General features: G+C 37.9%; 1 protein-coding gene across 4 annotated transcripts in view; it reads right to left on the bottom strand.

Moving 5' to 3' along the window:
* Positions 1-23,269, bottom strand: part of LOC146481232 (thioredoxin domain-containing protein 3 homolog) — a 40,653-nt gene that overhangs the window by 7,323 nt on the left and 10,061 nt on the right. For all 4 annotated transcript variants that reach the window (XM_085108893.1, XM_085108895.1, XM_085108892.1 and 1 more), the window contains 15 exons: positions 22,920-23,002; positions 21,674-21,801; positions 20,753-20,884; positions 19,952-20,026; positions 18,901-19,019; positions 16,506-16,650; positions 8,765-8,872; positions 7,678-7,829; positions 6,956-7,100; positions 5,290-5,397; positions 4,340-4,470; positions 2,641-2,715; positions 2,058-2,383; positions 1,375-1,516; positions 594-919 (listed from right to left, as the gene is read on the bottom strand). In XM_085108893.1, coding sequence (XP_084965019.1) covers positions 594-919; positions 1,375-1,516; positions 2,058-2,383; positions 2,641-2,715; positions 4,340-4,470; positions 5,290-5,397; positions 6,956-7,100; positions 7,678-7,829; positions 8,765-8,872; positions 16,506-16,650; positions 18,901-19,019; positions 19,952-20,026; positions 20,753-20,884; positions 21,674-21,801; positions 22,920-23,002 — 2,195 coding nt within the window. The remainder of the gene's footprint in view (positions 1-593; positions 920-1,374; positions 1,517-2,057; positions 2,384-2,640; positions 2,716-4,339; positions 4,471-5,289; positions 5,398-6,955; positions 7,101-7,677; positions 7,830-8,764; positions 8,873-16,505; positions 16,651-18,900; positions 19,020-19,951; positions 20,027-20,752; positions 20,885-21,673; positions 21,802-22,919; positions 23,003-23,269) is intronic.

The raw sequence follows: 23,269 nt of genomic DNA, 5'->3' as shown, positions 1-23,269 counted from the left end.
ATACAGATGGAATTTAGAAAAGAAAATAATAAACAACTATAACCTGCAGCTTGATGCAAGTTCAGAATTCCCTTAAGCAGTCTTCAAAATAACTGTATTCTGTAGTAGTTGTGCACCTTCCAGGGTTTTTTTCTTATAAATCCAACAAAAAGGACCAATTCCCACAATAGCAACGGATTGAATAGAGGTTTTATGGGGGAATGGCTATCTATGATGCCAACCAAGTAATGCGCACCAACTGTTTATCCAAATTATGGACAGAGGCACAAACAATACAACACTTTTGTTTCCACGGATGTTTGGTTTTATCAACAGAGTTGATTACCAAAGATAATGTGGCCACCGTAAACAGTTCGGATTTGCAGCCCCTCGTCAGAGTGAATCTCGAATATTCTTAGGGTATGTGGCCAAATGACCTTTAGTTATGCACTCTGCTGATTATACGAAACATTTGTTTCTTCTCCCCACCGTGGAAACAACACAGTTTCTTTAGAAACTAACCCCCATATGCTTTTGTTTCCATGTTGTGTGGGTGGGTTTGGAGGGGGAAGGGAGCCTAAATTAATAAAGAACAAAACAGCGTGTATATTGACCTTTGTCTCGCCATTTTCCTGATATTCCTGAAAGTTCTCCTGATCTTCACTGAATGACAGGACGTAGCTATTAACACGATACTCTACACTTTCACCACCACCCTGAGTGCAAACTTTTGTTATTTCCACAACCTTCCCAAGATCCACCTGAAGCCACTGGTTCTCATCACTTTCTAGTGGGACCCAGGCTCCCGCCTGTTCTCCTTCAGGCTTGGTGTTCAAGCGGGATCTTGAAGCATTGTGTTGTACATCAAGTTCAGTTGATGCTTTGATGGCGTCATTGGGGATGTTACCACTCTCCATTCCCAAAGGTTCACTGAATTGCTCTAAAATAAATCACACGACAATTATAACATGAAGCAAATTAATGGTTACAGTTGAAAGACCCCAGTGGCGGCAGCCTAAGTGGTCAATTTATCAGTCTTTGTTAAAACACAACCAAAACAGATCACATATACATCTTCATCGTCATATGTTTTTAAAGTTCTGTATTTCATGGAAAGATGACAGATCCAGTGTAAGAGTTTTTGTTAAAGCAATGATGCAGCAATTCTTTCAAAGGGGGGTGATTAGTTGAGAGGCATAATTTTCTTGGCGACAGTTTCATTCACTTTGCCTTGATGGAAGTAACATCGGGCAACATTAGTTTAATTTTTCTACTGACAGTTTAAGAAGTTTAATTATTCAAAGCATCTATTGAAAACAATGAAAATTGATTATGTGAGGGATTTTTTATGTCTTGTAGATCTTCTCCCAATCATTTCTAAACTGACATGCATACCTGCATTATATCCATAAAACTCAGTTCTCATGGCAATGCCTTCATTCCAGGTCTTAGGCTGTAGTCTCAAGAACTGTGCTATAACTGGGTTCTTTAGACTGTTCAATACAACTGTGTCCTGGTCTGAATTGCTCTCAAAAACCTGGCCAAAAGATATGGAAGAGTTAGTAGGTGCAATAATATTATACACATTCACTTTTAGTGAGGTGTGTATTGAGTCTAAGGCCCTGTCCACACTAACACGTTTTCGTTTGAAAACACATACCTTTTTTATGCGTTTTCGCCTATTGTCCACACTAAAATGCACGAAAATGCCGATGAAAATGGAGACTTTCAAAAACGGTTTCAAAAGTGGAAGCTTTTAAAAACGCTTCGTTTCTAGTGGGGAAAGGTGAAAACGGAGAGTTTTGAAAACGGCGACATAAAAAGCATCACATGCCATCGGTTGCACTCCAAATCAGAGCATCTATCCAAGAAGGCAGATGGTCTTGTGATGTTAACACAAGCCCAATCCCAGGTCACCGTGTTTTTCTGGTTTCAAGCGTTTCAGTGTGGATAGGTGAAAACAATAGGAAAACTCTAGTGTGGGTGAAAATATTTTGCTTCGTTTTCGCCGAGATGAAAACAGACATTTTTGAAAATGCATTAGTGTGGACAGATCCTAACATCTGGAAACAGTTTACCTTTTCACTGCCATCCTCTCTGTAAGCTATGAACCCTTCCTCGCTAAAGCTGCACGAGACAGTAAACTCCTTGACGTGGCGGGAACTGTCACCAGCTTCTCCTTGTACAGCTATTTTTGTAAGTCTTGTGACCTTCCCAAGATCCACCTGAAGCCACTGGTTCTCATCACTTTCAAGTGGAACCCAGGCACCCATCTGTTCTCCTTCAGGCTTGGTGTTCAAGCGAGCTCTTAAAGCACTGTGTTGCTCATCAAGTTCAGATGATGCCTTGATGGCATCATTGGGGATGCTACCACTTTCCATTCCCAAAGGTTCACTGAATTGCTCTGAAATAAATTCACATGAAGCAAATTAATGTTTACAGTTGAGAGATCGCCCCTAGTGGCAGAAATTAGTTGCAGCCTTACGTCCCAGTTGGGATGAAGACCATTGATCGTTACAACTACGCAAATTGTCTTAAGGCATTCATCCACAATCTGAGCCCAGTTGTTCAGAGCCGATTAAACTAATCCTGCATTAACATGAACTTTGATTGGTGTTTAATTACTAATCATACAGAAACATGAGAAAGAGACGTCCATACCGTCAGGTTTTTTATTTATTTCTTTATCCTCTTGTTGTTGGTCCTCTTTGTCGGGTTCAGGTTCATCTTTAGGTACTTCACAGAAAAAAGAGAAGGGAGATAAAAGTAAGATAATGATCATGATCGTGATGACCAATTATGATGATTACGATGCTCATCATCATCAAGACCACAAAATGATGATTTACCAGGAAGTAACTTTACCAGGCAGTTAACAAGACTACCATATCCACCCTTACTACTTCCCCACCAAGATCAACAATTTCAGCAACTCCTTAAGAACTCCACCAACTAACCCCTCAATCCCCACCAACTACAACCATATCCAACTACTCCACTGTCTCCACACATGTACTCCAACAACTCTACCACATCCACCTACCAGTAACCTCACCACTTCACCTTTTTCACCACCACCTCCACCTCCACAAGCACCATAATCTCTATTATGTACATGAACTCCATGATCCAGACATACTCCACCTACTGAAACACATCCAACAATTGCCAAAACGCCAGCAATTTCATTATCGCCACCAGATCCACTGATAATTTCCACTAACTTCGCAATATCCAACAACTTCACCACCTCCCCACTCCACAAACTCCAGCAACTACACTGTCTCTACCATTTCCACATACAACATCAATCACTTCACCATCTTCACTAACTCCATCAAAGTCATCATCTCCACCAATCCACCACCTCCACCAACTTCACCCTTTTCACCAACTCCATCCCCAACAACTCAACAATGAACACTAGCTTACTTCATTGACCCACCATTTCTAGAAACTACACAATGTCTACCAAATCCACACTACTGACTGACTTCACAAACTCCAACTTCACAAAATCCACAAGCCTCAATAACTCCACCAACTCCACTATCCCCATGAACTTTAGTTACTCCATCTGCATCAACCCAGCATCTTTACCAACTTCACCATTTCCAACAGCATCATAATTTCCAGAAATTTGACCGAAAACTCCACATAATCCAGTCCCAAATCACTGCCCCCAACCCCTCCAGAAAGTCTTTGCTGCCATCTTTACCAAGCAAGTGTTGTGTAACCTTTGGTCTAGTTGACCAGCACTGGTCTATGCTGGGGAATGCAAAAGGTTCTCAGGAGGTTTGATGCAATCTAACCAGACTACAAAGGTTAAAGTAGAAGGCACCCACTGCTTTTGAGGCAGTCAATGAATTCATTAAGACTGAGACACCTACAACAACTCTCCTATACCCACTCAACTCTACAACCCCTCTCTACCATCTGCAAAGGCCCTACCATCTTCACTATCTCTAGTCTTAACCAATTCTCCCAGTCACAGAACTTTCGCCAAATCCACCAAGTCTATCACTGGCTAGGGAAAAATAACATTTTCTGCAGGTTGTTTGTGCAACCTTTTTGGATATTATTTAAGTGGAGAAAGGCAAGTTTGTTACGTGAAAAACTGAAAATGACAACCACATTAGCAAAAAGCCGAGACAGACAAGATAACTTGGCAAGAAAAGTTCAAGTTAAAAAGGAGTGTACTTAACTTAATAAAGAAATCTTAACCACAGAACAAAACTTTTAATGAGCTGCAGTGTGGAATGTCATAGGAAGGAAAAAAAAAACAAAACTCCTTCGAATTTTAACATAATTACAAGGTGGTGAGCTTGTGAAAATGTGCATACACATTGAAAATTCAAACCTCTGACTGTTCCATCTGGTAAAATTTCAACCTCAGGTAGGAACTCTTTAATTACTTTCTCAGCCTTCTCTAGAGAAGAACTGCCATGTACAGCATTTTTCATTGAATCCACACCAAACTGCGCCCGAAGACTACAAGGATAAGAGAATGATGCCAATCACAATTTTTGCAATATAATTTAAAGAAAGAGGAATATAGATTTTTAATGATTTAGGCCTTAGCAGTAATAGAGACCAGTTGAGACTGACATCAAAACCAAAACAAGATAATAATATGTTGCAAAATACAAATTGTTTAGAATTTTAATCTGGTCTTTAAAAGATATTGAGGAAACACTATGACCTTAGATTTTGCTTTTTTGTGGGTGAAAACCAACAACAAATGTGGGTGTAAGTGTTCTCAAAACCAGGGTTTTCAATTAAATAATCCCTTAAAAACTCCAGAGACTCAAAAAGTTTAGGCTTAGTATCAGAAGCTCCAATTTTGTAGACCAGGCATGCACTTCTCAGATTTCAGACCAGAAAAATTATTTTACATACACAAACTTCATGACCAAAAATATAGTTTTTTTAATTTTGAAAGCAAAAACATTTTAAGTTTTCCAAGATTAAGAAACACATTGAGTTGGTTTGTACAAAAAATAACTGGCAATGTGTAGAAAAGGGATAAGTTGAATACCTTTCGGCCCAAACGTTCTTCAGGAGCATTGAGAAATGCATGTCTGGCCTTATCGATCTTGTTTTTTGAGATTGCTAGCTAAATGCATATTATTTTACAGCAGCTCTGTCAATTAGACTGTAATTGATAATGAAGTGGTATCAGTATCTCGGCAGTCACAGATTTACCACTCCACTCCTACCACTTCCCCATCTCTGAATATTATGTCCTGCAAAATATCAACTCTTACTTCATGCATCACTATAAAAGACCCAATTTAAAAAAAAACATACGAGTCGGGTGCAACATCCAAAGCTTGCTGTGGATCAGTGGGTCCCATCAGTGCTCTCCATCCACTGACTGCATCCTCTCTTGTTAGTACCATAAACAATGTAGGACCACTGATGTTTAAAAGAAAAGTGTGTCACGTTATGACACTAACATACATGGTACTGAGCACTTAAAATTATTTAAGAGGCAAAGCCCATGTAATGGAGCTTGGGTTTTCAATTTGACGAAATACAGAACACTTTGACTTACATGTAAAGGCAAGAGTGTTTATGATGGTCAAAAGTTGTGGCTTATTTAGATTAGGCTGCAGGATCAAATAAGCCACAAATCATGAATTAAATAAGCGTGACTAGACTAAGGATCGAGCCTTCTTATAACCCTGCTCACAATTGGTTGATGCATCATTTTTCAATAACTTAATTTTATTTCGAGTTTCACTGGAAGAAAATTCATTAATTGTCAGGTACTGAGTTATGCGCACTGGCCAGTCATATGAAATATTCAAGTACAAACCATTTTCCTTTAGAACAAATTGAGAACAAATACTGGACTACTTGAAATTGAAGGGGTTTATACAAACTAGACTATCGTTACAGTGACTTTTTTAGTTTCAAATCAAAATTAATAAGCCATATTTTAGCACAACTGAGACTGGTTATCAAGTGAGAAACTTCTACATTTTAACAGTTTTTGAGCCAAATGCTTTGATTATAATAATGAGGGTTTTTGATAAACAATTTAAAATAAAAACAAGCAATAGCAATGGTGACTGACATTTCAATGACTCCATGTCATCATTTTCAAAGTTGTGTAAGTCAGATTATGCGGGAAAAGAGGGCGAAAGTTAAGTTGCGTGTGATTAAAATACAATATGACATGCAGAGGGTGTTAATTCGATGCAAAGAATTTGCCTATTTTATTTCCTTTTTACTAAAAACTGAGCCAAATAAAATGAAGCATTTCTTTCATGTAGGTCACTTGCATTTTGAATAAAAATAAAAAGTTAATCCCTTGTTTGTTTTAGCCTCTCACTCCAAAAACTAAATCCAGAACTTAGTTTCTTACATGATAACTAATCTCTGCCAAAATATGTAGCTTATTTGAGGCAATTTTGATTTCAATTAAGGCAGAAAAGTCACTTCCGATATTTTTGCCTAAAACTCTTCACATATTTTTTTTATTTTAATAACTGCAATTATAGAAGGTTTTCCAATATCATCAGGCATAAATTGTCCATACCAACTAAAGCAAAATTAATTTGTACAATTATGATATTAGTTGAACTGAAGGGTTACAACTTACAAGTGACTTTTGTTTGGATTATTTAAATCAATGTCCATAATAATAAGTGACATTTCAAAATAAAGAAGTGTTTCTCCCAAAAGAGTCTCATAAAAAGCAAAGAAGTATTACATGCAACATTAACAGCTAACGAATCTCTTCAAGCAAAGTCTATTGATCACTTACTTATAGTACTGGTCTTATAATTAAGACACTTGTTTCATACAATTAAAACTGACGTTCAAGCACTCGTCCGGTACTTGTTGATGAATAAATGGTTTATCAACAAGTCAATCTGATTGCATACTTTACAAAAAACACTTTGCAAGCTACATGTAGGTGGAGTAAGAAACAGTTCATAAGGAAAATGGCATCAAGTGTATATACCTCGCCATATGATCAGTGAGACCATCATAGAACTCTTTACCCTCGTGTTCATGGTAGAATTGGGCTGCTAATTCTTTAGTGAGAGACACCTCCTTCTCAATCTGAATCTTAAAACCAGCTTCTTTGATTCGCTGTATCACTTCCTCTGTAAATAATCAGACAAAACAAATTGCTAAGGGGGTTAGTTAAAAAAAAAAACAGTGCATGGTGCTGCGTTGGTGGGGAGTGGAAACAAATCTCTGGTTTTATCAACAGAGTTGAAAGGTAATTTGTAAACTATTAAATAATTGTATGAGTCTGAAGGCATGTAGTGCACACTGGTGGTGTATAGACTGACTGTTGCCTTTGACTGGTTGAAACTGTCAATAGTAACTACACAAAACAATGGCCTCAGTTAAGGGGATTAGTTTTAAAAGATTGAAACTGCAGTCCTGCATCAGTGGAGAGTAGAAACAAATGTTTGGTTTATCAGCGGAGTTGTTTCGAGCGTTCGCCCTTTGTCAGAGTAAAGGGCTGGCTAATGGTGGCCAATTATCTTTATTCATCAACTCTGTTGGTAAACCAAACAACTTTGTTTCAATACATGAGCCTTAACTTGATCAGCTAAATGCATGGCATAAAACCAATGATGTTACAATTATGAAACCTTAAAAGCATTAATAGTAAATTCCCTTCTTTATTACTTAACTCATAAATATTACTAACTTAAATTCATTACAAACCTCTCTTATCAGGTTCAACTTCTGGCTTAATAACTGCTACAGTCGACTGAACAGGGAAAAAGTGTTGTATTTCTTTTTCTGCTGCCTCAGGTGAATCTGATCCATGTAACGGATTTATAGGACTGTCCTCCACTTGGAATTGATGCCTTAGACTACGATTAAAATGCAAACTATCAATACGACCACTTTTCCAAACTACCACAATTTTCCTGGTCAAATCGAAACGTCACGATCCACATCTATGTGACTCAATTGTGAGACAAATGATTAACTGTAACCACTTTTTGGGCTGAAGGTTTTAAATTTTCTATTGCCTTTAACCTCCCATAAGAGACCACCTAACAGATGACCCAAACTTACAATGGGGGCTAATTCGTAAATAATTTAGTACATTTGAACACATAAACTAAGCCATAAACTGAGCGATATCTTTGGTTTCAGTGTTGAGACCATTGAACTGTCATACTTTGGTACATAGGTTCAAAGCGGTGGTTTAATATAAGGGGACAGTCTGCAGATCCAGTCGGTGTGCACAGCTACTTTGACAATGTTATGACAATTCACGATCGATAAAAGAACAGACACCGCATTAAGTAAATAATAAGGAATTAACTGTTCTTGGTTCAGCAATCATTCTGCATGACATCACTTAAATTGTTTAAAATGTTTTTATCACTTCTACAACGGTACTGTGCCAAAGTTTAAGTTATCCTTGGGTTATACAAGCACGCATTAATTTTGTACCCCTGAACTAAGCACAGGGAAATGACTGAAAAGTTAGACTCCCTGTGGTTTGACCTCTCATAAGCAACCACCTCCCATGAGTGACTACTTATGTTTGACATTTTGGGTGGTTGCTTACAGGAGGTTGGACTGTTACAATTATAATTATTATTTACAAAATAGTGTAATGTCTTCACTTTCTTTGAATATAATTATATTAATTTCATATTTTTAAATAACACTGGTATTTTAACAAATTTCTTGAAAAATGCAATATCTTAAGAAATCTTCATTAAAAGTCAAGGGAAAAAAAAGTGCCACACCCACGATCCACTTAATTGGCACTAGGTAGAAGTTACATTACCTATCTGGAGCCTGATCAGCAGCTACTGATACTTCCTTTGGTCCCAACATTTCTCTCCAACCCTCAACAGCATCCTCACGAGCCAGACACAAAGCCAACATTGGACCACTGCAAAGTTAGATACATTCACAGAATTATTTCACATATTTACTTTCACTGGACTTAATATGTCATTATTATAAAGACAGCCTCCGGATATGAGCGGCAATGTTCTTCAATTGACTGATTCTTAAGCCAGTGACACACTTCACGATTTAATATGTCAATCGCCGCGATTAGCAAAAATCACCAAGCGTGCCTGTACAGCAATTGTGTGGTTCCAGAAAATATCCATACCCCCACCACGGAGGGAATTGGAAATTCTAGAGGGGTGGGGGGGTCAATGGCCCAGGAAATTCCAGAGGGGAGGAGGGGTGAATGGTTGGATAAGTTTCCAGAGGGTCAACTTCACATTCATGTCAGACATGATTGTTCAAAATTGTAACTTACCAACTTAGCAACTTCGTAGATCTTTCTTGAAGACGTAACTTTGTTTAACTGTTTTAAAGAAACCTGTTACATGAAAAACATGCTTCCTTTCTCCGATAAGCCTATGTAAGCGAAGTAGTCCAAGTGAGACAAGAAATCTTTGTCTGCGTTGCGTGACTCAGTTATTATAAAACTGTTGTTTGTGAAACTTTCTTGAGCAGAAAAATATTGTTCACTGGCTACAATTGAATTTGTACCAATGTTTAAAAGGGAAACTTTTGTATGGCTATAAAGTGAAAGCCCCAATTTTACATAAAACATTGAAATAATTTGTTTGTTATTTCTGTATAAAGTTACGGGCAAAGGTCAATTCCCAGAGTCAATTGATCAGTTTGTCAAAACTGACCCGTGTTGAAACTTATTTTGTCCAAAGTATTTCAACTCAAAGTCCAAAACTATTAACTTAATTTCTATGCCAAAATTCAGCAAAATAGAGCCAATTCAACATTCTTTTAATGCGTTATTGATCTCATACAAAATTTGCATAAGAAGGTGAACATGCTAATTTCGTTTTGCGGCTCCATTTCATCTGCGATTTCAAGTTATGATCTGAAAGGTCAATTTTCTCCCTGCCCTGCTAATGCTTATTTTGTCCAAGCTATGCCGATTCAATAGGAAAACTATCGACTAAAATAACTAGACTGATTGATTACCATGAGAAATATTGATTGAGTAGAACTAAAGCGATAATCCTTTTGGTCTCTTACAAATTTGCATAGGAACGTAAACATGACATACGCAAATTAAATGAAAACACATTTTTGCATTGCCGGACTTTTCCAACAATTTAGATTTAAAATCTTCAGCGAAGCTAATGGTAAAGTTTGATGTCAATGACCACAGGTAACAATTATTATTTCAGTATCAAGAGCTTTTTGGCAAACTCTACCGGTGAAATTGAACAGTGTGCGCACTCTTCGATAACGCATATTTTCTCCTCGTGTAGGCAGTTCTTGATATTTCTAAAATGTTCACGTCAAACTGATTTTTGAGGAGTTCTTTTGAAATGAAACTTTTCCGAAGGGGTGGGGGGGTCAAAAAAATACCTCGAAAATAGAAAATCCTGGGGGGTGGGGTCCTATGTAACACATGTTCAGTATAATTGGTACTTGTTCAATATAATTGGGACTAATTGGTGTTAGTGGTTATCGCCTGTTATCCGGTGTTAGAGCCAATCAGGTTCATGCTCTTCCATAGCTTCCAGATGTGATAATGCTATCCGCTAACAAGACTGTTAGAGCCAATGAGAGTTTTGTTATTCAATAACAGGATAACACAAATAACAACTCAAGTGTTAGCCGATAATATTAGTCAGTTCCACCAATAACAACTGCTCGTTACATCACATCGTTATTTGTGGCTACAATAAAGCTTACAAAATTCAAAGTCTGCTAGAGGGCACCAGCATACCTAAAATTGCTCTCCCAAAATTATACATGAGATTTTCGGGAAAAATAGTCCAATTCTCTTCAGATGTTGTATTCATTGTAAATGTTTAACAATACAAAAGGCAAAATGTCTTAAGGATAAGGTGTTGCTCAAAATTGAATTGCGATGAGTATGTTTGCCTCATCTTCTCCACTAACATTCTACTTCTCCACTGAATAGAAAATAAAGCTGCTCTTGTGAAGAAATCTTTTCTCACTAACAATGGAATGATCGCGTCAAAAAGATACGGCAACAGGCTTGTTCGTTTAGTCTTTTCCAATATAAAATATTAAAGAAATCTTTTCTCACTCACAAAAAAAAAACGATTGTCACAAAAAGACACGGCAACAGAAAAGTCAGGATTGTTTAATGTTCTCCAGCATTAGATGTATCTGCCTCTTTGAAGTAGAAACAAACGGCAATAGCGACAACACGATACGGCTACGGAGAAGGTTCAAAGAAAGACCTCTTGTAAGGGGCTTCTACATTGTAAACATTCCTGCACGCAATTATCTAGTGACAAGATAATGCTTAACATGAGTGGAGAATAATCACGTTTTGTCGCATTAACTGGGTATTTCCGTGTAACGATTACTCTGTGACGTTTATTTGGAATGAAGAACTGAAAATGGGTGAAGAAGATTATAGTGAGTCTAGCAGAAAAAGATTCCAAATTGTTGTCTCTTTGCAGCAGGATATGCGATTATACCACAAGTCTTTGTTCGGAGAAATTATTAATTACTATTGACAGATAAACACCTGAACGTCTAAGCCATCGTCAGCCAATAAGGGGAATGTTAGTCGCTAACAGAATAACAGGTTTTCCGTTAGTGCGTAACCTCAGATCTAATCACCAATATTTAAGCCATAGGACGGAAAAACATGCTAAATGAAGTGTCTACCCTCCTTTGAACGCTGCAAGTCACGACTCAGTTGCTTGCTTTTAACGAAATATATAATTAAGGGAACGTTAAGTTTGAAGGGCCGTCAGACAGCCAAAAAAATACTTGGGATAAACGGAAGATATCGGCGGTATCCAAAAACGAACTTTATTCTGACGGTTCATTTGCTCAATTGACATTTATCTGTGTTTCGAATAGAACAAGGAGCGCCAAATGATTTTATTATACAACAGTTGTTTTTTTGAAACACGAGAGGGGCCGGATATAGCCGAACAAAACGTTCAAGCCAATTTTCGTTTGGCGCCAAAATGCGATCACTTGCCGCGAATCAAGCGTTAGTGTACTATCAAACGATATGCTTTTGCTCCGGGCATTTTCGAAGACTGTTATTGTCTAATCAATATCGTCAAATCCACGGTTAAAATTTAAGTTTACAAGCACAGTAGAGCGTTTTACTTACCCTATAGTAGCCGCCGTTTTCCGCGCCCTAAAGCTACGAGCTCTTTCCCCATAACTACAATACTTCTTCTGCTTTTCACTCAAAAGCATCTTTGAGAGTTGTACAATTTTGTTCGCTTTCGGCGGCACGCTCTTTCTCATGTTGTGATAGTGATAAACGATTACGAGCAGTGTCGAAACAGAAGAAAGTGCCCACTGAAGCCATGCATTGCGTTTTTAAAGTGGCGAAACTGTCCCGTGACGGGCTGGGTGAAGTTGCGAAGTAGGTGCTGGAGGGGGAGGAGGAGAGGCTTGCACCAGTGACACCGTCCCGTACGAAAATTCTGGCGAGAAAGCGGCGAGATTTATATATTCTCCATGAGTGTCCCAAACGTATGTATAATAATAAAATGATTGATATACATTACTTGAATTCCCACAGGATGGAAAACATCGATTCACGGCTGAAAACTGACGTACATATGGAGTTGTTCTGGTGTAACTGTAAACCGTTTTCAGCGCGTGCACATTTACATGTAATGGTTAAACTTATTTTAGCCTTCAAACATTATTACGTGCTGCGGTGCTCAAATAAATCCCTCAGTGACGCTCAAACGGTGTCGATAAAAAGCTGCAAAGGAGATTACAATTATGGCAGCTGTAAATTATTTTTCGGCGTTTTCTACGTTGTTTTTCAGAATGCGTGATGTGTTTCTGCAAACCAAAAGGACTTCAAAGGACTGCCGGCAAACAAAACAAATCAATTTTACGAATCAAGTTAGCTATTCAAGGAAAAAGCTTCTGGGACAGCAAGGGAAGCTACAGGAAATAAACGGCACACATTGAGCGACTCTTCCCTTTTTTTACAATATCAATATTTTGAAGGTAACAGCAAAATACCGCCAGCCACTTCCAAGGCGTTACGCGGTTTAGGTACATGCGCTCGACGCGACAGCGTAACAGAGTGTGCTAGAATGAGGTAATGTAAAATTATATACTCGGTTTTTCGGTCATAATTTTTAAGTCAAAACGGCACCCAGTAGACTAAATCGATTTTAAGGCCTTTCGAATAGCCGTGTATTTTGCAGTTGTATCAAAGAGTTGCAAATAGACAACATCACGGGTAGAGCACAACCGCCTGGATGAGAAAGACAAACACTATGTTAGTCATGTCCCAGATTTATAATAAACAAGTTTTTCACGAGAAGTACGATAGTTGACTTAATGTGTACGTGCTTTTTCATTATTTGGTGTTGTATTACCTACATTTAATAAGTCAGGCCATAATACGGCCTGACTGAGTCCGGCGAGAGAAATTCAGCTTGTTTAGCGAGCCACGGGCGCTTTCCATTCGACAAAATTTTCGAAAATTTCGGGTGGGAATCGAATGGAACGGGATCTTTTCCGGAAAAGATTTTCGAAAATTTTGGACAAACGTTTCAGTGTTCCCGAAAAGTGGAAATTTCGGTATTTTCGTGTTCCATTCAAAAGCTTCCAGTCGGACTGTTTGAACACATACGATAAGCGGCGTCAAGAAGCCTGGGGCAAAAACTGACCACGTGACGACCAACAATCGAGACCGAAATCCCAAAATTCAACCCGAAAATTTTTGGTTCATGGAACACTGTGGAAAGCACCCTATATTTCAGCGGAACAACTGAGCGATTCAAATGAAAATTCCTCGCTCCGTTCCCGTTCATTTATCGTTCCGTTTTTACCTCTCCCGTCAGGCTGATTATCGTCACGTTCTGTCTCGCTCATTAGGGTGATTTTTTATGTCTCAAATCTCGCCGCTTTCTCGCCAGAATTTTCCGTACGGGACGGTGTCACTGGTGCAAGCCTCTCCTCCTCCCCCTCCAGCACCTACTTCGCAACTTCACCCAGCCCGTCACGGGACAGTTTCGCCACTTTAAAAACGCAATGCATGGCTTCGGCGGGTACTTTCTTCCGTTCCAACACTGCCGTCGTAATCGTTTATCACTAACTATCACAACATGAGAAAGAGCGCCAACAAAATTGTACAACTCTCAAAGTTGCTTTTGAGTGAAAAGCAGAGGACGTATTGTAGCCCGGGATTGTAGTTATGGGGAAAGAGCTCGTAGCTTTAGGGCGCGGAAAACGGCGGCTAGGGTAAGTAAAACGCTCCACTGTGCTTGTAAACTTAAATTTTAACCGTGAATTTGACGATATTGATTAGACAATAAAAGTCTTCGAAAATGCCCGGAGCAAAAGCATATCGTTTGATAGTACACTAACGCTTGATTCGCGGCAAGTGATCGCATTTTGGCGCCAAACGAAAATTGGCTTGAACGTTTTGTTCGGCTATATCCGGCCCCTCTCGTGTTTCAAAAAAACAACTGTTGTATAATAAAATCATTTGGCGCTCCTTGTTCTATTCGAAACACAGATAAATGTCAATTGAGCAAATGAACCGTCAGAATAAAGTTCGTTTTTGGATACCGCCGATATCTTCCGTTTATCCCAAGTATTTTTTTGGCTGTCTGACGGCCCTTCAAACTTAACGTTCCCTTAATTATATATTTCGTTAAAAGCAAGCAACTGAGTCGTGACTTGCAGCGTTCAAAGGAGGGTAGACACTTCATTTAGCATGTTTTTCCGTCCTATGGCTTAAATATTGGTGATTAGATCTGAGGTTACGCACTAACGGAAAACCTGTTATTCTGTTAGCGACTAACATTCCCCTTATTGGCTGACGATGGCTTAGACGTTCAGGTGTTTATCTGTCAATAGTAATTGATAATTTCTCCGAACAAAGACTTGTGGTATAATCGCATATCCTGCTGCAAAGAGACAACAATTTGGAATCTTTTTCTGCTAGACTCACTATAATCTTCTTCACCCATTTTCAGTTCTTCATTCCAAATAAACGTCACAGAGTAATCGTTACACGGAAATACCCAGTTAATGCGACAAAACGTGATTATTCTCCACTCATGTTAAGCATTATCTTGTCACTAGATAATTGCGTGCAGGAATGTTTACAATGTAGAAGCCCCTTACAAGAGGTCTTTCTTTGAACCTTCTCCGTAGCCGTATCGTGTTGTCGCTATTGCCGTTTGTTTCTACTTCAAAGAGGCAGATACATCTAATGCTGGAGAACATTAAACAATCCTGACTTTTCTGTTGCCGTGTCTTTTTGTGACAATCGTTTTTTTTTTGTGAGTGAGAAAAGATTTCTTTAATATTTTATATTGGAAAAGACTAAACGAACAAGCCTGTTGCCGTATCTTTTTGACGCGATCATTCCATTGTTAGTGAGAAAAGATTTCTTCACAAGAGCAGCTTTATTTTCTATTCAGTGGAGAAGTAGAATGTTAGTGGAGAAGATGAAGCAAACATACTCATCGCAATTCAATTTTGAGCAACACCTTATCCTTAAGACATTTTGCCTTTTGTATTGTTAAACATTTTCACAATGAATACAACATCTGAAGAGAATTGGACTATTTTTCCCGAAAATCTCATGTATTTGGGAGAGCAATTTTAGGTATGCTGGTGCCCTCTAGCAGACTTTGAATTTTGTAAGCTTTATTGTAGCCACAAATAACGATGTGATGTAATGAGCAGTTGTTATTGGTGGAACTGACTAATATTATCGGCTAACACTTGAGTTATTATTTGTGTTATCCTGTTATTGAAAAACAAAACTCTCATTGGCTCTAACAGTCTTGTTAGCGGATAACATTATCACATCTGGAAGCTATGGAAGAGCATGAACCTGATTGGCTCTAACACCGGATAACAGGCGATAACCACTAACACCAATTAGTCCCAATTATATTGAACAAGTACCAATTATACTGAACATGTGTTATGTGAAATTCCCTCCGTGGTGGGGGTATGGATATTTTCTGGAACTGCACATTGAGATTTTCGTTGATTGCCGCAATTGGCGTATAAATCAATATCAGATATCAACGATTAACTTAGCTGGCATTGGCCAAGTGTACCCGTTCCTGCTATTTTCTACACAAATCACTATGAATCGCCAGTAAAGTCAACCAATCAAGTTAGACGATTTTATCACACAACTTTTCAAAATGGCAGATAGCAGAAATACTTGGAACCTGGGAATATAAGGTTGAAGTACCACATCGTCACGATCAGCAAAAAAAATCAGCAAGTGTCTGCATCAATCAGTGGCGAAAATCGGCTGCTGAACAAATTTGCCACAATCGGCTAACAAAATCGCCTAGTGTTTCACCGGCTTTACTAAGTACATGATATGTATGCACCTTGACTCAGTGAGTTGTCAACACTGATGGAATTGCAAGTCTGTATGTAGCAAGGCCAACATAGAGCTGATTTGCATCAATTCAGATACTTGGAGGGCAAATCATGCACTTAAATGTCTCTCTTGCACACCAAGCCATTCAATTAATAACTTAAACTATTACACAATAACTAGGTAATATTACACAAACCTGGTCATGTTTGTAACTAAAGTCTCAAAGAAATCTGAGTCTTTATGTTCAGCATAGAAAGATTCTGCCTGCTCCCTTGACAAATTGATTTCCTTTGACATGGCTATAGTAAATCCTGCCTCTTCTATCTTTGCAAGTATAGAATCTGATGGCAAATTGATAACAATAATTATTAACTTGATCTCAGAGTGCACCTGGATGGACTTTTGTAATAATAGTGGACCCTGCTGGGCCCCACTGGGAGGTAGTTTGCCTCAGCATTTGGGGCACTGGACTTGAAATCCAGAGCTCCCCAGTTCAAGTCCCTTGACCATGCCTGGAAATAGCCAGCTGGTCTGCCTCCTGCCTGACATACAATCATTTACAGTAACATTAAGGACGAAGCCTACTTTTGTTACTGCGCATACATCTACGTTCTGCGCATCTTGAGATACTCGGGTTTCCTATGGGTGGTGCCTACTAATACAGGGATATTTTGCGCAGTTTAAAACTATGTGAAGAAAGCAGAACTTAGCAAGTGCTTTTGGTATGATAATCCAAGAAGAAAATTGGGGGTAGCCATGCATTTTTTAGAGATAATAAAGCTTCAATTTTGAAAAAAAAAACACCATATATTGCTTTGTATTTTACTACTCTTTAAAATGATTGTTGCTTAATTGTCTCTAAAAAATGTGTGGTTACCCCCAATTTTCTTTTTGCATTTCAATAGCCTTTGCCAGGGCAAAAAACGTTCGCTCGTCCGCCCATCTGAGACGAGTACTCTCGTATCTCGGACGAGTGGATTTCCAAAAGCACTTGTCCGACGAGTAGCGTTTGTGTAAAAAAAAATGTTCTTTTGTACTGAGGTCTGAGTTCCCAAGTATTTTGGACTTTGTAAACTAGCCTGAGTTTCGCGAAGTTTGGTCTCTTTTCATGGCAACTTACCCGTTTTCGCTTCTGTTTTCCGAGAATATCTGGTTCTGTCGTTTCGATGATGACTGGGATCCACATACCATATATGGAAATGACTATCTCATTTGAGACAAGGCTTCATTGACACTTAAACGAGGCGATTACCGTTGTGGCAAGTTTTGTGATCATTAAAGAAGTAATAAAACCTTTTAAAGTCTTTGTTGTCAGTCTAATAGTGTAATTTAAACGACGTGAAACGTTACAAGCCATTCTGCTATATAAAAGGCGCTGATGCTTTAAAAATGTCACATGACCCAACTAAAAAATGCGCGAAATAAAATCAGATCACATACTACGTTTTCACTGTCAGTGTACAAGATGTCGGCTAATCTGCTTGACCTACATGTATGGAAAATCGGTAGTAAAAGAAAACCTGACTCCAGCAAAGAGGAACATCTTAAGAGTGAGAAAGTGAGAAAATATGAAGAAAGTCAAATTCGAAAAAATTCCAACCAACATGGAAAAAAGAATTTCCCTGGGTTAAATTTGACGCGGAGAAGAATGAAATGTTCTGCATTGTGTGCCGCAAGTATCCGACAGTAGCCAATAAAGCAAGCCGGCTTTATGTCGGCATCAATGGATCGTCCGCCACCGGTTTTCGCCGTGATTCTCTTGTGAGTCCCAAGAAGAGTCATTCTCATTACTTTTGTTTTCAATGAGCTAAAAACGAAGAAAAACCAGAGCAGGCGCCGCTACAGCGAATAAGCGGTAGAATCAATGAGGAGTCAAAGGAGTCATCTTAGATCGCAGTTTTAATGCCTCATAGATGTGCTGCATTTTCTCAAGTCGTGTATAAAGAATGTGAGTGATCCCCGATGTGTCTGTATGAAATGGTGTTGTATTAAAAAGTGCAAAGAACAACATAAATTGAAATAACTGTTAAAATAAATACTCGAGATTTGGTACAAAACCGATCATACAATTTCTACGTTTTTTTATGACATTTTGTTATTCACTTTAGTAATTATTTCGGACTAGTGAAATTAACTTTCGGACGACCAGAATCTGAACGTTACTCGTCCAATGGACAAGTGGAATAAAAAAAAGTTTTTTGCCCTGCTTTGCTAAGATCTGCTTTTCCTGCATAGTCATAAACCATGGAAAAATACCTCCTTATTTGTAGGCACCATCCTTAAGTAAACTTAAGCTTGCTCTTTTCCTGTATATTAATATAGGTAGTAAAGAAAGTGGTTTAGGATAGGTGGTGACTGTCCAAATCTTATTTACACCTTTGAAATTAAAGAACAACTATAGTCAACCTCACGAATGTTGTGAGCTGATTTCAATATTGATACCTCAAGAATTTCTTTCAGTACTAGAACTGAATCCTCAGCTAAAGAATATTTGTTCATTACCCAGTTTTAACCTCAGTGCACATTCTACTACTTATAGCTATTATAATAATAAGAATAACATCAAAATGGTAGGGAACTGATCAAGTTACCTTTACGTGTTTGCAGTGCATCTGGTCTTATCAAGGCAAGAGTTCTCTGTAAACGTTTCTTTTTCCTCTTCTGAATTACGGTAGGAGCCACAAAGTCGGGATAAAAGAAGGCAAGCTCCCTACAACACAAACAATAAATGAAGGATAACTACAACCAGAATTTAGTTACTCAAAAATGCAACATGGAGCTTTAGCTTGGTGGACTTTTTTTACTTTAATTCTTAATGTAGCACTTAAAAGAGGATAGTGTTAAAATTTGGGAGTCACTTATCAAAAACTTATGATAAAAGTTAATTATGTTTTGGATAAAATGTAACAATTACTCTTTTGAATACACAGACTAAAACATCAAACTCAGTTTAAAATGTTGAATTTGGTCACCTTTGATTAGCATCATTTTACAGTGTCTAGTTCCAGAAAATATCTGCGCCTGCCCCCCCTCCCCCATGGAAATTCCAATTTCTTTTTATAATGATATACTTTCCTTATAATTTGTTGTCCTTTGAGGACCATACACTCCTCGGAATTTCCAATCCCTGCTGTGGCTCAACAAGATTTTTCTCAAAAATGACTGAATTGTCAGGAAATGTTCTTTACATTCCCCAAACATGACCTGGCCCTGATCTGAAAAAGGTGTGGGAAACTTTGCCACACAAACTAGAAATTAATTTATTGAGTAAATACTGTTGCATTTCTAACTTCCTAAAATGGAAACATCTATAAGGATTTCACTGCACTATGCATACATGCATAAGCTATTCAAACAAAGATTCAGCCATCTACATGTAGCTTGTTTCATTTGCCATGATTCATTCATAATTTCTCAGAAAATGGTGAGGGAAATTCACAAATCGTTTTCTGAATGGATGTTTTTTGAATGTGTTGTTGCATAGGGGATCCATATCCCCTATGAAGGTTTTTCAGCTTCACCTTACTGTATCATTTTAAAAATTGGTCTTTCTGATTTCTGACACAATTAAAAAAAAATTATCTTAGACTGAGCCTTTACTGTCAGCTGTTGATTTGCTGTTAATACAGTTGATTGACTTACCTTGCTGCACTTTCAGCAGAGTCACAGCCATGGACTGCATTCATCACGGTGTCAGTGCCATAAAGGGCTCTAAGGCTGTAACAATAAAACAACATAGAACACTTTTCAATTGAGTGTTGAAAGTCATCCTATTAATTTGCTTTGCTACGCTGTGATTGGTTAGCAAAACTTGTGACACTTTTTCAACCAATGAGAAGAAAAATTAAAACCAATCCTGGCTTGCTCGCACATGCCTTTTCCCACATTTGGCACCAGCTACATATATTTGCTTCAAAACTGATCTATTGTACTGTTTATATCTGTTGTGATTGGCCGGAGTAATTACTTTGGTTTTGGTTTACCACACTCAGTTGAAGTCTGTTCTTTCTTAATATCCGTCAACCTCAATTCATAAAATTTATCAAAGAACAACCAGTGTATGCACTACTGTACATGATTCTGGGCTCCCCACAAAGTCAAGTTTCATTAGCTATCTCTACCATCAAGGCTACTGGAGGTGCTATGTGGTTCATCCACAACAGCACAGGAGTGCATGAGTATCGCTACCATAGTTGCCAGCCTTTAAATAACCAGCTAATGGCTACTAATCACTGACAGCCATGCTAATTACTCTCAAAATGGCAATCACTATTGAAGACAAACTAAAATTATAATAAATACTTAACTTTGCAGTTCAGTCTCCAGGTATATACGGTAGTGCTCTAACTTAAGTAAAGCTGGTTCTAAGCTTGTCAAACTTCCTTAAATAGGAATTCTATTGGTTCTGCCTTTCACTACAAATAATATTAATTGCATGATCACCTTGTGGGAGCCTCTTCCTTGGCAATGTTGACATCTTTTGGTCCAATCAGATCACGGAAATAGTCTATGGTACCCTGACCAGCATCTGGCAAATCACCAGCTTTGCTGAGCACAAGAGTCATGCAAGGGCCACTGAAAATACATTTAATAAAAACATGAAACGGACAGGTCAAGAGCAATGAGGTGACAACTACAGGAAAAATTAAACAACATGATGATTAAAAAATAGATGATGATGATGATGATGATGACGACGACAATGATGATGATGATGATGATGACGAGGACGACGACAATGATGATGATGATGATGATGATGATGATAACTATTTACAAAGAACATAGATTAAGATTTTTATTTATACTGATTTACATTCTGTATAAAAATTCATACAGATGGCCTACATGTACATGTACATCATCCACATAATCACAATTTGGTATCCAGAAGGAAACTAAGCTGAAGAAGAAGAAGGAAATTTAAACCAGTTCTTGTCTAATGTCCCTTCCATAATACAATTGCATTGATCTTTATAAATTGATCAAACCAGTTAATGAGTTTTGACTGCAGTGGGTCCAATAGGCCATTTCTGAGTTGTTTTGAACCTCATTGTAAAAGCAAGGCTATAGCTAAGTGCAAGGTTTTTATTATAAAAATAAGTTTTCATTCATATGCAAACAAAACTCATTTTCAGATGAAAAGCTTTGCACTTAGCCTCGCGTTCACAATGAGGTTCACAGCAACTCGGAAATGGCCTATTAACCCCACACAATTCCTTTGGATCAGTCATCAGTAATCAAGTATAATTATACATAATGTATGCACGTATCCCATCTGTTTCTTATTTAGGATGTACAATGTACATATAATGTTTCAGTATAAAAAAGGAATTAACTTCCACTAAAACAAGGTATTAATACCTTGACATAAATTCAACAAGTTGATCAAAGTGTTCAGATCCTTCATGCTGTTTGTAAAACTCAGCAGCCTCTTCCTTTGACAACACTTTTTCCTCCTTTTTAAGAACCTCCATTCCTGACTCTTCAACCTGCAAGGAACACAAAATTGTCAGCATTCATCTTGAATATTTTTGACAAGTTTACTATTAAATAGTGCATTTTCATAACTACAAAAATACCTAAAGGGGAAAATGGAAATTTGACACACCAAACAGGGCGACAAATAGCACAAAAATTGTGACCAGGAATTATTTTATGTGCTCAGTTGTATGTAAACCATGTCTGCGCTGTTAATAAAATCAATTTATAAAGAAGCCTACCACAATTATTAGCCAGCAATTTTTCTTCAGCAAATAAATATATATACAGTATATAATTTATATACAATTTGCGTGATGCTATGATAAACACTAAAATAAACAATTAAATAAATAAATAAATAAATAAATAAATAAATAAATAAAATAAATAGGAATTTCGGTGGAATTCATGGAGTGGCTCTTCTCTCCACTGTTTCCAGGTCGAATTGGAATTTGGAAATGTTGGTTTTTGTGGAAGGAGGAAAACCGGAGTACCCGGAGAAAAACCCTCGGAGCATATATGAGCACATATGACACCGAGACCAGGAATCAAACCCCGGGGCACATTGGTGGGAGGCGAGTGCTCTCACCACTGCGCCATCCCTGCTCCCACTATTCTTTCCCAGCAGCATTAATAAATTATTGTACTTGTTATTTTATGGATTGTTTCTTACAGTAATACCAAACGTCTGACGAGTGCTGAGTTGATTGCGTGAAAGCCAGATTTTGGGTGAAATAATTATTAATGAAGAGGGTTTCTGAGTAAATCTACAACTGTGCTTGCAGTAGGTTGCCTGGTTAATAATGCCAAATTGGTGGACGATGTGTGTTCTTGGTCTCACCACTGTGCCATCCCTTGTCCAACAAATGCAATGTCATTGCCATCTCTTCAGCTTGTATGCATTTGATGACAAGTCCACACTAATTCGTGTATGCAATATATATCTTGGGGGATTATCTCATCAACAAATTCATAATCACAATCACAAACAGTAAACATCTTGGTTAACTTTAAACACCAACAAGTTTGCAATTGACTGCACAGAGTAAGTACTTCTCAAAACTTTTCCGTTATTATTTAGTTTATAACTACAATCATGCATACACATGCAGTAATTAATAAATACCTTTTGTATAATCTCATCAACAAGTCCAGCTTGAACAGCGTCAGGTTTGATGATAGCAACAGTGACCTGCTTGGGTAGCTCCACTACAACAACAACCATATTTTAAATAAATAAAAACTAATTATTGAACTTGAAACATGTCTCCCTCAATTAAAGAGAGTTCCATCTGAAAAAAATAACAAATTTCCTTTTCACAGTGTGTTAATTAAGAAGAAATTACATGTAAGTAGAGTCAAATGAATAAGCAAAAATGCAACTATATGCTTCCTTAGTAGTGTCCAGCACTGATCTACACGTATTGCCACACATCTTTTTTCTGTCAGATTTCTGAGAAAAGTTAAATTGTATTG

The sequence above is a fragment of the Pavona decussata genome, unplaced genomic scaffold (genome assembly GCF_977016875.1).
Source record: "Pavona decussata unplaced genomic scaffold, jaPavDecu1.1 SCAFFOLD_51, whole genome shotgun sequence".
NCBI classification, from domain to species: domain Eukaryota; kingdom Metazoa; phylum Cnidaria; class Anthozoa; order Scleractinia; family Agariciidae; genus Pavona; species Pavona decussata.
This window is presented reverse-complemented; position numbering and strand designations above follow the sequence as displayed.